This window comes from Triticum urartu, chromosome 5A (genome assembly GCF_056163025.1).
Source record: "Triticum urartu cultivar PI428250 chromosome 5A, HENAU_Tu73, whole genome shotgun sequence".
Taxonomy (NCBI): Eukaryota; Viridiplantae; Streptophyta; class Magnoliopsida; order Poales; family Poaceae; genus Triticum; species Triticum urartu.
In genome coordinates, this window is record NC_141877.1 from 471,830,328 (window position 1) to 471,848,043 (window position 17,716).

At 40.6% G+C, this 17,716-nt stretch overlaps 1 protein-coding gene across 2 annotated transcripts; it reads right to left on the bottom strand.

Annotated features, from left to right (window-relative positions):
* Nucleotides 1-318: 318 nt before the first annotated feature.
* LOC125509851 (P-loop containing nucleoside triphosphate hydrolases superfamily protein) lies at nt 319-16,882 on the bottom strand. Of its 2 annotated transcripts, XM_048674879.2 has the most exons (22): nt 16,472-16,882; nt 15,064-15,445; nt 14,462-14,578; nt 14,216-14,298; nt 13,096-13,242; nt 12,856-13,004; nt 12,644-12,774; nt 12,429-12,551; nt 10,397-10,470; nt 8,985-9,569; nt 8,712-8,823; nt 8,485-8,622; nt 6,829-7,125; nt 6,473-6,743; nt 5,228-6,387; nt 4,747-5,146; nt 3,743-4,662; nt 3,564-3,629; nt 3,332-3,457; nt 2,532-2,776; nt 930-2,436; nt 319-692 (listed from the first exon to the last, which is right to left on the bottom strand). In XM_048674879.2, the coding sequence occupies exons 1-21, from the start codon at nt 16,606-16,608 to the stop codon at nt 945-947; spliced, it is 7,155 nt and encodes a 2,384-aa protein (XP_048530836.2). In that variant the 5' UTR covers nt 16,609-16,882; the 3' UTR covers nt 319-692; nt 930-944. The 2 variants fall into 2 exon arrangements, with proteins under 2 accessions (XP_048530836.2, XP_048530837.2); XM_048674880.2 differs by lacking the exons at nt 14,462-14,578; nt 15,064-15,445; nt 16,472-16,882 and having other exon boundaries at nt 13,092-13,242.
* Between the last annotated feature and the right edge of the window lie 834 nt (nt 16,883-17,716).

The following is a 17,716-nucleotide window of genomic DNA, read 5'->3' on the forward strand; positions in this document are numbered from 1 at the left end:
TCCTCCCACTCCTCCTCCCGCTCCTCTTCCCACTCCTCCGGCTCGCCGGCTTGTTCGGCGTCAAGGCCGAGCCCACAGCGGCGACGCCGCTCGGCCGACGCACTGGCAGCGCCGACATCGTCATCAACGAGGGCAGCAAGCACGCCTCCTCCTCGGCTCCTCCCCGCTACGTCAAACCAAAGACGGACCTATACAGACGATATACGTACGTGCCCATCAGATTACAGTGTTTTAACCCAAGATGCTCACGTTGCTGCTTCGTGCGCCCTGCTTCAGAGCGAAGGCGCCAGGACTAACAGTGTCCCAGCCAGAAAATGATGCGGCTCAAATGTGAATATGAATACCACCCCAAGCTCCCACGTGATATCCATTCCATCTTTTAATCCCGTCTATGTACAAATATTTACAGCGCCAGAATCAACTTGCACTTCTAAAGCAAGTATCTTCATCACTTCTTCCACCAAATGGACGGTCCTACCTTTTGTACTCCAAATGTCTGGTCAGGGGGAAATCTCCAAAATACCTACCTACGTCACAAGAACTTGTCTCACAAAATCAGTCGACGTGTCAGCTTTAGTAACTAACAATTCAAGCACCGCTACGGGCCTTGGCTGCACACCTCAAGGCAGCCACAGTATTCCGTGATCAGCGCATCATCATGCTAAAAGCTGCTAAGGATCATCCACTACCACCTGCACGGATAACAATATTATTAGCTTCAGGTGAATGGTCGGCATAAACATATGTAGTAAATGAGGATGCCAATATACACATTAGAGATGAATAAACAAAACAGAAGTAAACATGATGGGAGTGCTAGTATGTTTATGGACAGATCTTCCAAGACTCGCAAGCAAAAAAAAAAAAAAAAAAAAAAAACAGCTCTGCATTTTGTTTCAGAAAAACAGAAGGTAGTATGATGAACTTGCCTTTGCTACATGGTCTCATTTTTGTTTCTTCTTAGGCTTCTTTGATGATATAAGAGCTGAGGAAAGTAAAGATTCAACGTCCTCCCTTTGACGCTTTCTCGCTGCAATTTGGTCCTTTTGACTAGTTACAGTTTGCTTAGCAGCTTGGCTTGTCGTGAGGTCCCGTATATGGCTACTTGTTCCATCAAAATGTGATGAAACTGATGGATCCACCTGATTCGAGTTCCCAGATCTTGGTTGTTCAGTAAACTTTCTTGCCCCCTTGACCTTATTTTTCTTCATATCAGGGATTGTTGGTGGACCAATACCACTGTTCCTATTTGCTAATTCCGAAACTGCGTCATGTTTAAGCAAGGAACCCTCTTTGTTTGAATTACTGAACCTTGGTGTTTCAGAAAACTTCCTTGCTCCTTTAGCCTTTTGTATCAAATTCTGCATTTCACGGTGTTGTGCTGATGAAGAACCATCATCCTGCTTGGCCACTGATTTTACAACAGAATCATGTTTTGACGAACCCTTGATGGTTCCCATATCATTGTTTTGGCTGGCAGCCTTTTTGTCGTTATTATGTAATCTCACCTTGGGATTCTCAGATGGACCATGCTTAAATAAGGCCTTATCAGTTTCCATATCAGCATTCTCGCTAACAGGCCTATTCAATTCCCTTTGCCTTCGGACACGAGAGCCATCATGGGGATCCCCTGTTGCCAACCTTTTAGCAAGCTCCAGCTGATTTACATTCTGCACAGACTTCTTTTCTGCCCCTTGCTTTCTTATCACCGAATCCTGATCAATATCTTGTTTCAATGAGCCCTTGGTAGCTCTCATATCACCATTCTGCGTTGTCGCTTCATTTTCTTGACTGAATTTTCTCAAGGTGGAGCCTTCAGTTTTACGAGTCTTTTGATCCCAGTGTGATGCTTGTTTTGCCTGATCCTCACGTAAACTTTTACCTTTCTTTTCTGTAGCACTGTCAGCATGTCTCACATGTTCTTTATGGAGTTGTGCATCGACTGTCCGCGAGTTTGTCATATCAGCCTTTTCATTTCCCTTCTGCTGCTTAAGGTGACTATGGGTAGTACCATGAACATTTTGAAAGATCAGACTATAGGGCTTCTGAACTGAGATGAGCATATTACGTTCTTTAGCATTCTGTAACAAGGAAGCCCAGTGTGAATTGGTCTGCAATGTTCTTGCATTACCAACTATCCATAGAGAAAACCTGGCGCGTGTTAGCGCAACATTCATACGCCTAACATCTGCAACAAACCCAATGCTATGTGCTTCACCAGTGTGATGCCTGTCACCTGAAGAGTTGGAGGCTCTAACAGTTGACAACACCAAGATGTCAACTTCCCGACCTTGAAATCCATCCACAGTATTGATTTCCATCTCAGCAACAATCTCAGGCCCAAAAAAAGAAGTGAACCTTGAACGCAGCAAGGAGAGTTGACTCCTGTACGGAGTTATGATCCCTATCTTTCTACAGGAGAAATCTGCTGGATATCTGTTCACAAAGCAAGTATAGAACCTCAGTTACCTGTAAAATAAGACCCCCTCCAGTAGGCAGTGAAACTGTGAAAGCAAAGACAATACTCTTACCTGTTCTTTAAAAATGACAGTATTTCAAGTGCTGCATCAGCTTCAAATTGATTAGAGAGTGATTGTGCAGCAGCACTTGTTCCAGCACGCTCACGACCATCGGCAATATCAAAGAACATGTATGGACCAAGACAACTGTGATCATGGAAAGGAGCTGATTTCTCAGCCTTCTGAGCACCATCCAGCAGTTTGTTTTCATAGAAATGCAACGACGGGAATCTGCTAATGTCAGGATGCATTCGGTACTGCAGACAATACAAAATAATTGAGGAGAAATTAGCATACGGCCTGCAGTCGATAGCTCTTCTCAGTTCTCACATACAAATTTAGTAATCCATTAAGAATTGCATACTCAAACAAGACACAGGAACTATGTATGGGCAATATTCATAACTTAAGAAAAACCTGCAGAGCATGTTACTTGTAATCATGTTAATGAGCTTGCTATTGTTTTCACATAAAATTGTACTATAAGGTTGCTCATCATTGGAATAAGACCATTTTTAGGACATAAAACTAAAAAAGATATGCCACACAGAAAACTAAAATCCAAGAATTACAACATAGTTTGGCATGCTCTTTAATAACATTCAGGAAAGTAGTTAATAGCCTACTTAGTGCCAATGAGGCAAAATGCTGAAGGTATGAATCTCAAGAACAGAAGGACTCCTGAAAATCAACCATTTTAGTGATCCCAACATAGTAGATAAGATCTCTAAAAGGATTATAACTGATTTTTAGCGGTCTTTCACTCCACTGAGAAGTTTACAGAGAAAGCATATGCAAGAGTTATGACTAACCTGTTTAGTGAGCATAATAACTGGATAACCAGCTCTTTGTAGGCGTTCAAACATGCTGCACTCATAGAGAAACTTGCTAGCCAATCCAGACATCACGGTAGCAGGTAGCTGCTTCGGATCACCAACCTTCAAAAGAGACATTACTAAGTAAGAGATAGCACTGTGATGTTGCTTCAAGGTGTAGCTAAAAAATATTGTATAATCAGAAACATCTTAAAAGAGAGCATGCTACCATTATGCACTTAGTTCCTTTCGACTTGAGTAGCTGAAGTGGAATCAAAGTTGCAGGCTCAAGAGCCTAAATATGAGTAAACCAAAAGAAGCTTTAGTGTTTAGCATATAATAAATATTAAATATAAAGCTAGCTTGATTTGAAAGAGGACAGTTAGTATTGAGAGTCTGAGACCCCACCTGCGCAGCTTCATCGATAACAACAACATCAAACAAAGCTTGCTCAGAGAAATTCCCGTATTTCTTAGCTGAAGCAGTTTCCGAGCAAACTCCGTAAATATCACCTCCACACCCACTGAGCGTTGTCACAACAATCTCTGCTTCTCCAAGAATTGACTTCCTTACCTTGTGCTTAAGAGACTTGTTTTCATCAGCTATTTTCTTTTCACGTGCATGAGCAGTGGCAAGTTCTGAAGAAACTGCCCTTTTCTGTGTATATAAAATATTGAGCTTTGCACCAATTGCTTCATCAGAAACTTCATCCATCTCATCTTCATCGGGCACAGAAGATCCAGTTTCTGTCTTATCACCCTCCACTAGTTTTCGCCGTGACTCATAATATCTAATTCTGTCTACAACCTTCTCCAACCTAGCCCTAAGTGAACCGGAGGATTCGCCATCGGATGAAATTTTGGATTCATCATTAATCTTCAACTCGTCTGACAACCTTTGTTCAACAAGTGTGTCAATAAAGAAAGGGATTGAATTAGGATGAACTGTCTTTGCATTACCAACCCTCACTATATAAGGTCTATACAGCTTTCCTTCAGTATCATACAATCCTTTACTGAGTCTTGACACAAGTTCATCAACTGCCGCATTTGACTGCGCACATATTAGAGCCCTTCCTCTTGAAAGGATGCCTTTTGAAAGCCGTTCTGTCCTCGGGTTTTCTCTCTGGGAATCCTTTATCTGTTGTTTAGCCAGGGCTGCATCCTGCCAAGCTCTAGCTACTGCAGCAGTTTGACTAATCTTTGTTCTTGGCTTGGTAAATTCAGCACTAGCCAGGGATTCATTTCTTGGTAAATTGTAAGAGTTGTCGGCATGTAAAGAAAGCAATGCACTCACGATCGCAACAATAGTTTTTGTTTTACCTGTACCTGCAGGAAACACAAGCATAAAAGATTACCTTTTCTGGTGGCTGGACTTACTAAAAATTGTGAATAGGGATCAAAACGACAAACCTGGAGGGCCCTGAATAAGAGACAGATCACATTTTGTTTTCGAGCTTGCTGACCCAATGGCAATACTAACAGCTTGGAGCTGGCTGTCATTGTATGAAGACTTCAATACTTTCCGCAGAGGGCGTGCAAGTTTATCAAGATACACTTTAAAAGATTCATGATTGGTTGCAGTACATGAAACAGGATTCAGGATTACTGGAAGCACTGGGATGTCATTTAATGATGAGAGAGCACTGAATTCTCGGAGTTGAGGAGTCATGCTCAAAACCCGATTCAAGAACCATTTACTTCTTTCAACAAGAAGCCGTTTCACTTTATTTAAACGTGGAATCTCATTCGAGAGGTAGAACTTTATTACAATAATTAAAGCCTTATTTTTGTCACTCTCACGCCGATCCACCTAGAGAACAGTAAATACGTTAGGAAAGACATACAGAATTAGGTTATTAAAACATTGAACTTTTGTGCGCAACAGTAATACCTTTCCAAGCACATGGACTTGCTGTCCAGAGCTTTTCAGTGGATCCTTGGTAAGCAGTATTAGATCATTCTCTATACACCCTTTAGATTTGACACACACTGTGTTCTCAGCACGCCCACGAACAACAAGAAACTCATCAACTCTTTCAACTGAGAGTATAGATATAGAGCCGCACATCATATCTTCAGGAGGGGTTTCAACATAAGCATTCTGCAACTGAGCTTTGAACTCTTCTATAACAAGTGGCTGGAAGATCTCAATGTATTGAGCTTGTGAATCAAAGCAGACAGGAATTTGTTTTAAAGCAGGTTTCTTTACTGTCTCGGAAGAAGATAGCCCAACAATAGCAAAGTAATCCATTTCCAATATATTCTTAAACCAACTGTCCAGCTTAGGAGGACTAAAACGTCGGAAACTGGTATCCGGTCTGCCAGAAGACTGTCTCCTTTCAGAAGGCAATTGAAGTTGAACTATTTGCCTTTTAGGAATTAATATGGCAGACTTTGTTACACGAATTTGTGGTCTTCTGTAATTATCAAGTGCATGCTCTAAGGGATCATCTTCATCATCAGATATATCTCTGAAAATTGACTTAAATTTGCATACATCCGATGACAAATTTGGACGGGATGGTTGAGTAGTGGCGCTAACAGATGATTTAACCTTGTTTGGTAAATGGGAAGTACTATTTTTATTGGCTGGAACACTTGGCATTTTTGTTCCACCTAATCCTTTTGAGGCAGCACGTGTGCCTCTACTCTCCGTCGATACAGGTCTTGAAGAGGCACTAATATCACTATGTGTCTGCTGTTTTAAGGACACATGTTTATCTTCAACTGGCATTGTTTGTACAGAGGGATTTTTTAACAGATCTGAAGCAGTAAATCCGTCATTCTCCTTCACTGAAGACAAAACCTCCTCACCAATGACATCATCTGTAGGCAAATTTTCTTCACTGTCTGAAAGAAGAATTATGTGTTCGGTGTCTGACGCGTGAGAGGGCTTCATGGTCTCAAGATTGTCCCGACCAGTATGCCTCTCCTGATCTGTGTGCCTAATCAGAGAAGGGATGGTTTCAACTGATTTTGTGGGCACCTTCTTGAACACCGCAAGATTAAGATTAGAAATTTTCCCTTTAAGTGCATCCATATCAATTACATCTGAAAGGAAGATAAAAGTAATTACCAAACATTTGGTGAAACTTCTAAAAGTCCAGAATTCAATTTAAAAACATGAAGTTCTAACCGTGTGAAATGGTATCACCAAGATCTTCAATGGAGCGTTGAATGGTGTCACCATGTGAACCCTTTAATATTTTAAATAAAGATAGCATGCACTGTTTCCAGTGTCTGCTGATCACAAGCAGAGATGATTTCCCCCAGTTAATCAAGTGAAAAAGCCATGTCATATCACTAGGGTCTGGAACCATTGTCGTCATACTGAATGGCTCAGCACAATATGAGTTGACTCTGTTGTAGACTAGGGGAAGCAACTCAAGCACTCGAACACATGATATCTGAAACAAAACTGAAGATATGAAGAGGCAACAAAAAAGGATACACCTACTGATGTTACAAGATATTACGGCCGTACATATGTACCTGACATTGTTTGGTATTTATTAGCTCGTCTCCCTTTATCAGGCACGCGGAAATTAAAGGCCAGAGAGTTGCTGAAAGCAAAGTGCTGAACTTCTCCCAGGAAATAATATCTACAGCATGTTCTGGTGGGGTAATTGGTACATTTGAAAATGGTTGACGCAAGAAACCACCTTCAGAAGGTTTTGTTGGCTGTGGAATTGAAGGCTGTTGAGCAATGTCCTCCTTGACTAATTTGCATATGACAAAAAACAAGTGATGAAGACTATGAAAATCTGCCAAAAGTGACTGCCTTTCCACCTGGAATTCCAAAGAAGGAATTATCATGATTATTTTCAGCTTCAACAGAAAACACCGACAGAATGGGGTAAAAAGCAAGGGATAAGTTAGCATGTTCCCTCAATCCCCAAAACTGAACAATGCTATATTCCTTCATAACTTGGAAACAATCAAGACACTTTGAAACATTAAGTAAATCTTAGCATGTGGTTCAAGTCAAGGTTCGGTTTCCTGCCACAGCATTAACCGGTGCCCTACACTTCTCAAACACGCACACAAATTGTGTCATTTTGTATTAGAAGAAAATGTCAAGATGATGCCAGATTTCTTATACCGGACTTCAAATGTTTTATACCATGCATCCAGTCTTAAAGTTAATTTAAAATTCATATATGAACCTCTATATTTCAAAACTCAAATAGTCTGGAACTGTCCACAACTCCACATCCCCTCCCTCTTCCTCTTTTTAGAACATATATGTGATACCCTCATTTTTTTGTCCAGCAAGAAATGCTCACCATGTTCTGCAAACAAGTATAAGAGATACTAGAATACAGGTTAAGGAATGTATTGCTGCGCGGCATTTAGTTCCACAACCACACTCGGTTCAAAAAAAAAAAGTTCCACAGCCACACCATGTCATCTATTTGTTGTGTCGCAAGACTTTGTTCTTGTTGATGGTTGCGATTTGGATGTTTGCATCCGAAGTTGGCTGTTGTTTTGACTTCTCACAACCATGACAAGTTGGAACACAAAAACTAGTTGCCAGTTTGAGTTTTCAGAGAGATCTGTATCAGCATCTAATGACATCTGTTCCTGAATGACTTAATCATTCTATTCAAGTTAGCAATGTTATGTGGGCCAGCCCATCAAAATGGAGTATTGTGCCTTAAATTAGGGTCCTAGTTGATTAAGCAAGTTTGATAGCAAAGAGTTGAATCAGTTTAGAGATGGTATTAGAGTTTGAAGACTTACCAGCTTGACGATCAAGTCTGGTCTACTATATAAAGGGAACGACCCCTCTCAATAAAGCAGAGAAGAATATTGTCGTTTACTTCTATCTACTTTACAGTAATTAGGGAGTAATTAGGGCTACTCAGCAGTAGATCCTACCAGCAAGATCTGTGTACAGATATTTCGAGTTGTTTACAAGGTTTTTTAGATCATATGCAGTTATGCGCTGGTTTATAGTCGATAATCAGATAACTACTGCCTGGTAACTCATACGGAGTACTACTCAATTCAACTTTGGAATTTGATCCATTGCTACAGAAGCCAGAACCAGCTTGGAAGCAACCAGGTGAAATATGAAACCTCAGTTTATGCTCCAATTACAAACTAGTTCCAATGACTAAAAAATAATATACAGTCAAACATTACCAGCTGCACTGCATATCTTAGACCCACGAAAACAGCAGACAGTGAAGATGCACTTGAGCACAGAAATTGAAGCCCAGGAGTCAAACCCCGTGCTTGGGATACATGTTCCATGACAGCCCTCCCTGCTTGCCGCACATTCTGCATCAAGTACACTACTGAGTAATACACTACTGCTAAATACTTATATGTACCAGGGATAGTATGGAAGACAATGGTAATGCTCTTACATCATTGGGATCAACTAGTGCCAAAATCAAGCTTTCCGCCATCATTGGTTCCCATGTCCATTGCTTTTGAAGCCCACATTGCTCAATTTGCATGATGACACGGATTGCAAATCTAAAAGATATTAATATCATGTAAGTATGATATACCAGGGAAATTTAGGGCTTAAGGTTTACAATCAGTAAAAGATATGACATGGCAAGATCTTGATATAATTCAGGAACACAAACTCAGATCACAAGGGATGAAACAGCGGTCAACAAAATGGAGCCAACCTTTTAAATATTCTCAATAACAGGGTACCAAATTTTGACACCTTGAGAGTATTGATGCAATCCTTCCCACCTCCACCATCATCAGCACCATTTGGAACTTGCCATGAAAATGTTGACGAGACTTCTCCAGCATGTGACGATAACCAATCATTTACAGGCACTGACAAGTCCATAGCTAACCCAGGCTCCAAAATAGAAATATGAGATAGAGCCCAAAACACTGCTTTCGAAAAAGCCATAGGCAGTTTAGAGGGTTCCAACTGAACCATTACCAGATACCATAACAAAGGGACACATGTCCAATCCTTGCATCCCCTAAATGTCAACTTGTTCAGAGCTCTGAAATCACTCCAACAGCTGTACTCCTTTTCCGCGGTATCATCGGCAAAAGGCAATTCATCCTCGTCCTCGACAAACATGACAGAGTTGCTTGAATCACCCTTTGTGGCAGACTCATACTTCAGTTTAAAGGAAATCAAGGCAGAAGCATCAGAAACTATGAGAATATTGATGAGATCAAACGCAGGTTGACGCAGAGAACTATGCAAGGATGTATCATTTAACGAGCATATCAAAGATGGTCCCCTGTTTCACAAAATCAAGGTCAGTGGATGCCAGGCGACAAACAGAAAGACTAAGCTGGCCTTAAAATAGGTATAAAGAGTGGAATGCCAGAAACAGTGTGCTAGAAATAAGTTAGTGATCTTCTCAAATTTAATCAGGGAGCAATGACATTGGGGAAATGCATGTATCAAACAGCAATTTTTAAACAGTAAGTAAAAAACTAAGGCTCTGCATTCTGCTAATATGTTAAAACGTCATGTCCAACAGTTTGTTATGTCTAAGGCTAATTAGAGAAGACATTTAACATACTTGAATAACATTTTTCAGATTGGTAGGAATTGCCAGCATGATTGCTGTCTACAACTATTAGTTAATAATCCCTCGATGCGTATTGTTGGCAGCAGTACGCTCACCATCAGGCAACATAGCTTGTTGGGTCTGGCAGGAACATTTTAGATAAGTTTTGGGTATGGATGGTTTGACAATTGAGACAAATAGTAGTGATCTTTTAGAACATGTAGTAAAACTGCTTTTAGTCCGTAACAAGTACCAATGTGTGGGCAATGTGCTATTTATTTGAGATTACACAGACCGCAGATGGAGAGATTTTAGAAGCTTGATTGTCATCAGTAAGTGATATGTTGGAAACCAGGGCTAGCTATAATACAACAATATAATACTCGCACAGCAGAAACATAATCAACAGCACAAGAATTCTACGAACCACCGGTGTATGGCATAAAAAGGCTTCAACGAACTATTAGATTGTGTCACACCCTCTACACTCACAATAAGTGACCTAATAGATTGTGTCAAAGTCTCAAAGATAAGTACTGTTTGGTCATTACCACATATGGGCACATTCCGAGGCTGGGCAAGGAGGGTTCATTGTGTAGCCTCTTTGCACAATAAGAAGAGCAATCTGGAAGGAAATAGGTAAAAGGTATCAATAGCATCAGGTAATAATCATATATAATATATGCACTACCAGTAACCAAAATTACGTCCAATCAATAAAGTTTGAACTGTTAAGAAATGCATTTGCTAGCTAGATCTATATCATTCCGTGCGGCTATTGATCATACTGTTCATACTATAAGGGTAATATTACATCAAACAATGTAGCAGCATGGCATCACCATTTCTTAGAATCCCACAAGTATGTGAGCAGCTGTAAATGCATAGCATAAAAGCTTTGTGCCTATTCTGACATGAATCTACATTGTTTCTATTATGATTTCATCAGACATGCCACTTTCAAAATTAATGGTCTAGGCACTGAAAACAGGACTTTCTTGCATATTGGAATGTATAGCTGGTATATAAAACATTTCAAATTTGGTGCATAAATTTGTATGAATATATCATGCAAAAGAAGGTTAGTTTTATTATGGAATTTCCAGAAACAGACAGTTCATGTACACAATATCTATACAATGTAATCTCACCAAAGCACAACTAAGAAGCACTACATCAATACAATAAACAGTTAACTAGCCAACATAGGTGGCATAGCCTGCACATATTTGAAAAGGACTTGAATGACGCACAAGAAATTGTAGAGCTAGTCTTTTTGAGGGAAAAACTGTAGAGAAGGCCCCGATAGTGTAATGTAAAGCACTCACACATCCTAAGGTTTAAGTTTGACCGAGAACTGGACCAACATAATGTGAATTATGCAACACAAAGGTGATATCATCAGAACATGCTTCGGAATATAAGTCTAATAATATGATTTGTGCCGCATAAGACATAACCCACATTTCATCGGTGTGATTCTCCGTGAAACTTGAATCCTAGACGTGTGTGTGCCTCATATTTTTGAAATAGAGGGGGTGATATTATAAAAAGAAGACTATATATACAAGGCAAAGGGGATGTGGAGGAAGTGACGAGCAAGGCTGGGACTGAACTATGAAACAGCAGAAGAATCAGTAAAGCCCTTGAGGAGGGTTGTAGACCCCCTTGACTATAAGAGATTGAATACGAAACTCTTTTCTGGCAGGTGCGACAAAGATATAACACTAGGGGGAATATTGTCAGAGATGCACTCCTTTGCTTCCAAATACGCAAGAGGCTCATCAAGGAACCTAGTTCCATGGAAACAAGAGTTTCCATGTCTACTAAGCACATTTCGTAGATCATTACTCGGTCCCCACTAAATGCCAATCTGATTCCAGCAATTGTAGAACTACTCGAAATGGTTCATAGCTACTCCCTCCGTTCTAAAATAGATGACCCAACTTTGTACTAAAGTTAGTACAAAGTTGAGTCATCTATTTTGGAACGGAGGGAGTAGTATTCTAAGAAAACATGTCTTAACTGGTTCATGTGGACTAGACGAATAGTCATTTCTATGATGGATGGATAGTGGTTACTGATCCCATAAAAAATAAAATAAAAGGCTCCAAAGACACTTCTATTGATCCTTTTGACCACCCACTTCATCACCAGATGCAGTGAATTCCATGATACCACACTCGGCAGAGTTACAAATATGATCGACTGTAAAAGTATTGAGGTAGATCATACTTCATTTGTTCCAAAATCACTCACTCGTTTAGGTCTTTCAAAATACAACAGTCCACCACACGACGTTGGTGTGAAATATATTCTCGGCCATCAATCAAACACAGTTCGTCTAATGTGCTAATGTTGTTGCTCCTTTATTGCCTCCCCTTTATCTAGCCGTTAGTTATATTATTTGCAGATTAGAACTATAATTTTAAACCCAGAGCGATATTCAAATAGTCCAAAGTCTCAAACAAGCTATTGATAGCAAGAAAAATAATGAGGCAATACAAGAACATAAGTTTCTGCGAGCATTTGCAGTGAATTTTTAAGAACTAAAGAAGTAAAGAGCCATCAAAAGAAGTTAACCTTAGTAGCATTTTTTCTCATCAGTGCACTGAAATTACTACTCCGAGTTACTTGATGAAGAAGAAAATACAAAATATTCCTCCGTTGCTTCTCATGTTCGCCATCTTGTAGAGCTTCAAGGGACTGCATAATGCACAAAGGAATTAACTTATCATAATTCATCAAGATGTGGAAGATAAGAGAGTCACTTCATAACGAAAGAGCAACAGACATGCCTGAAGAAACGGGATGAAAAGATCGAATATTTCTTTGTGACTTTTCTCATCTCGAGTGTGAAAACACTGACCCAATAATGTGTTCCGAATAACACTAGGTGATAGCGTTGTTCTCAACCAAAGTTTGCAGCCTAAAACAAAGGTGTGTAGTTATGCAAAGGTGCAGGCTTAGCATACTCATAGGCCATCAGGAACTCAATAACTACACTTACCAAGCATTTCAAATGATGCTTTGAGGCAACTAACAGCACATGATAAATCGAATCCGTCATCACTGACATGGTTAAGTACAATATTCAGGAAGATAGGGTATTTCTCCAAGATTCCATCTTCAAAAGCAGGTGCCTCGAGAAATCCAAGGCTGCAGACATACTCAATATATTAACAGACGCAATATCTATTATATATGAAAACATAACTAGTCATGCAATTCATGTGTTAAACTTACATACAGTGATTTAAATCCAAGCCAAACATCAGCCCTTTGGAGCTGCACCCTGGGCCTTGAAAATTCTGGAGTAGATGGAAGAACTTCAGCATCCAGGAAATTGATGTACTTTTGCAGTAAGGGTTGCAGCGGTTCCAGGTCAACCGCTTTCCTGCAAATGATTGATAAAGCAATTACAGACAGTATATGTTATTATTTATTAAAATTAGACAGTGTTATGCCAAACCCAAAATGCTTATCCTGAAAGGATAGTTTTAGCACTTGATCAAAGTCAACTACTCATGTTGATTTAAACAGGTGAGATTTCACCAAATTTAAGACTCTTTATTAGATTAATAGAATTAATGTTCTAGGCTGTTGAAGGTTGTGTAAAAGACAAGAAAGTCATACAGAAAAGTATGCTTTTGAAGGAAATATAACCAGATAGGAAAGAAGCACTTCGATATTGGAGAATAGAAGACAAGCCAAAATCAAATGATATCATCTAATACTTCCTCCGTTCCCAATATAGTTTGTATATCAGCATTAATAATACTGAATAAATACAATATAAAAATATGTTTCATGGTCTATCTAATGATACATCTATACGCACTATATTTTGGAACGGAGGGAGTACATTATATTTGTGAATTTGGTCTTGGCAACATGTCCTGAAAGAAAAATTGGTAGCACTACCACCTATCTTAATTATTGTGAGGCGCTAAAAATAACCAATACATGAAAGGAGATTAGTTTCCTTAACCTTAGTTTTTGTTGTTAGCCCGTTACCTACCCAGCACTGTCTAATATAGAAATTCAATTTTAAACAGTACAGAGAAGATATGTACAAAATGCACTTTCCACAAGATACTCACCTTAATAAGAACAATACATAGATTTGGCATGTTGTCATATTTCATTTAGGGCTGGTACCTCTCAAGGGCTTGAGAAGTACAGACTAACATGGATTTCAAGACTGCAAGTGTAAGGTTTATTAACAACTATGACCAAACCAAAAACAGGATCATCAACCACATGCTTGATAGCTCCGGGCACAGTTTATTACTTTTGCCTAGTTAAAGCCTACATTGCACAACAACTTCCGTGAATCAAAACGAACATGAAAATGACAGGTACGTCACCTTAATTTACCCATGGATCGGGATAAGCGAAGACCAATAGCCCGAGCTTTACCACTTTTGAAGAAAAGTAATGCGTAAACACCCTACATTGTAAGTTTAACCATGGTGTGAGAAACTATATTTTAAGCAATAAGCAAAAAAAATTGGTGACGAGCAGAATATTGGACTACTTGATTGTTTGAAACGACTGAGTGAGACATTACTTGTAGTGTTATGAGCATACATCAATGGAAAGAAGCAACTTACAGGATATTGCTGATTAGTTGAAAGGCTCACTTCATATGATTCATCAATTGTTTCAATGAACTTCTGGAACTGATTAGCCAGTGATTGGTCATCTAATAGAACAGGATACATCAAAACCTGTAATAAATAGATTAAAACAGCACTTTATCATGATCACCATGAAACTTAAGACTGAAAACTTTGTGACTGTTTACACAAAGAGATATGATAAATCATATACTGATTTTGACCACTTTGCATATCAAAAATCTGCTAATTTGGTAAGTACAGAACTTTCCAAAAAAACTGCACATCGGTGCATAAAAACAGCCCTCTGTATGGCATGCGCTGAGCATTTCATGTAAGGCTCTTTTGATGCGCGTCTTACATATCTCAAAAGCAATTAGGGAGAAAAACAATGCCGAATAAATACTAGCGTGGGTAGATATTCTCCAATAGTGCTGTCACTGGTGTATGGTTACAAAGGCATACTTCATGCTGATATTTGTCAGAAAAATAAGACTGGCAATGAAAGTTTATAGATATGTTTCACAGGGCAATCGGTACTGTTAATGTTGCATAAGAGGAGGGTGGGGGGGGAGTACAACATAAATGGAACATACTTCGAACATTATGCAAACAACTTCTGCACCATGACAGGAAGGGTCATATTCCTTAAGCTGAATCATTGCATTTATCTTTTCTAGGTGCTTCGTAACCCTCTCTTCATCAAGATGCCGTAATACTTTCTGGAGGGGGTCAATACTACCTGACCGACATTCAGTATCAAAAGATTCCTGTGCCTGGTGGTGTTCACACACACACTGTGTACAAATGCCCAGTTCTTGAGAAATCCGTGACCATATTGTTCTAACGAGTGAGTTTTCCTGCTCATCAAAGTAACCATGGAACATTTCTAAAAAAGGTCCCATAATATCAGCATATCCACACCAAATATGCTCTTCTTTTGGCAAACTTTCTAGAAAATCAAAACAATGTGAAAACCTGCAGGTGATTCAAAAAATCAAGTTAGGTTTTGTTAGGATCATCAGAGAAATTATCAATTTTATAAAGAGTACCATCAACTAGCTACTAAAATAGATGAGAAACTCTCGACTCCAAAAACAAGGCACATTGCAGGGAAAAGAACAAATTCACCCATTTCCATTATTTTTGGTGTTCCAATGCAAGTCAGTTCCCAGTATAGACCAAATACCAAAACTTTAACCAAAGTAACATGACACAATTTCTTCACAACTGCATAAACTCAAGCCTCTACCACTACTGGCTAGATATTATTTTCTTAATGTACAAAAAAGTAGCAACGGTAGCTTTGTTTTCCTGGAAACACCATTAGAGGAGTACATAAAGAACTCATGGTACGTGGGATGGAGTTGACAAGTTGAATCTAGATCCTTGAATTTGGTATCCAAGAAGTGGTCTATTTTTGGAGTATTCTATCAGTTGATGGCCAGCTATAACATTTCGAATTTCAAATTAATCTCCCTACTACAAGAAATTCTGTGGTCAAACCCAACAAGTCTACATTGTAATCATTCAGTTTTGCATATCAGAAGCGCATGTACAATATATCATTTGGACTCCAAACTTGGTGCCCACAGGACCACTTTTGTGTGCATTGTAAATATGCTGAACAATGTGATTTCCAAACTCTAAAGTTCACAATCCCTATCAACCCAGAATAGTAACTGTAGACTTCCAGAAGCACGAATTCCACGGTATCAATGCTCCTATTCGCGTTGTCAATAAACTCCAAAGTCTGCAGGAGTTCTCACCCCACATCATAGGCGCATAGCTAGCTCTATCTGTGTTACCTATTCCAACCGAGAACCGACCAAACAAATTCAGAGGCTCGCCCTTATGCAGCTAAGCTGCCTAATCCCCATCAGCGCAAGCATTACTACTGCATTGCTCGTCCCAACCGGGCGGTACCCTAAACCTGGGCCGCGACCACTAAACCCGCGGGATTCATTCGTGAAGCGGGGAGCGACTAGGGGCGGAGGGCCGTACCACTGCTCCTTGGCCTGGTTGAGGCGGCGGCGGCGATGGTTGGCCGCGGAAGGGTCGCCGCGGTCGTCGTACGCCTCCTCGTCCTCCTGGATCCCGCGCCACTGGTCGAGCAGCAGGCCCCGCCGCGCCGCCCCCATCGCCGCGTGCGGCGGCGGGACGGCCGGGGGTCTCTTCGTAGGGTTCCGGTGGTGGTGGTGGCGGCGATGCCGCGCGCGCGAGACACGAGACGGAAACGGCGTAGTGGGCTTCGAAGCCGAAATGCGATTAAAAGGAAAAGAAAATCGATTTGTCAGGTGCAGATTTCCTGGAGTTTTCGGTGCTCCGAATTGGGGAATTTTACGTCAGGAGGCGCTGCCGCGCAGGGTCACCCGTGGGGAAATCCCTTGTTGCACTATTACGGCAAACGGCAGCCGCGTCCCGCATGATTGCCCAGCATCTACAACCAAGTTAATTGCATGCAACTATCACACTTCAGCATATCGTAACAAATTGATACTAGTAGTCATATTTTTTACAAATCAGTATCAACTCTCGGCCTAAGTGTTATAAAATGGTTTGATAGCCGTATAAGCACGTATTGACTGTGTATCTGACTGATCGGCCCCACCTGTCAGGTGACACGCTGGCCAACCCGCGCGCGCTGCTCCGCTGCGTAGGACGAAGCCGGCTCGGTCGTTAATTGGCTGGGCCGGGTCAAACCAAGCCACCCGCCGCACCCTCTCCCTCTGTTCGCCGCCTCGCCCTCGTCTCTCCCATTCGTCACCGCTCGCCGTGCAGTCCGCAACCACCGCCGCCGCGCTATGGTGTTTGAGGATGAGAGCAGCTACGACTCCAACCTGCAGTACATCAACTCCTCCGACGACGGCATGTAGTACCAGGTCAGTGGTTGAGCTAGGGTTGGGATTAGGGTTTCTGATTTGGCGTTTTTGGTTTATTTTGCTCCTGTAGATTCCTGTTAGCATTGAAGACCAAGACTACATGGGCATCGAGATAGCACCCAGGATCTTTGCGTGGAGCATCGGCTGCCAGCTGAGCGTCATGTAGCCTTTGAAGGATTTGAGACGGGTAGGAGGTTTCTAGTTTGTGCTCAACCTGTAAGAATTATGCACATATTTTGTTCTTTGTAAAATTGGTAGTAACTTCTGTAGGCATTTGCTTAGTCATTTAGTGTAGCCTTTGGTTAGTCATGTAGTAGTACTGATGATGATCATTGTTTAATCATTTAGTAGTATTGATGCTCACTTG

Excerpts from the sequence above, each read along its gene's own strand:
- LOC125509851 (XM_048674879.2), bottom strand. The coding sequence starts at position 16,608 with ATGGGGGCGGCGCGGCGGGGCCTGCTGCTCGACCAGTGGCGCGGGATC. Across the intron at positions 14,579-15,063 it reads TTGTTTGCATAATGTTCGAA|GTTTTGATGTATCCTGTTCT; the intron begins GTATGTTCCATT and ends TATTTATTACAG. Across the intron at positions 8,824-8,984 it reads TTATTGAGAATATTTAAAAG|ATTTGCAATCCGTGTCATCA; the intron begins GTTGGCTCCATT and ends AATATCTTTTAG.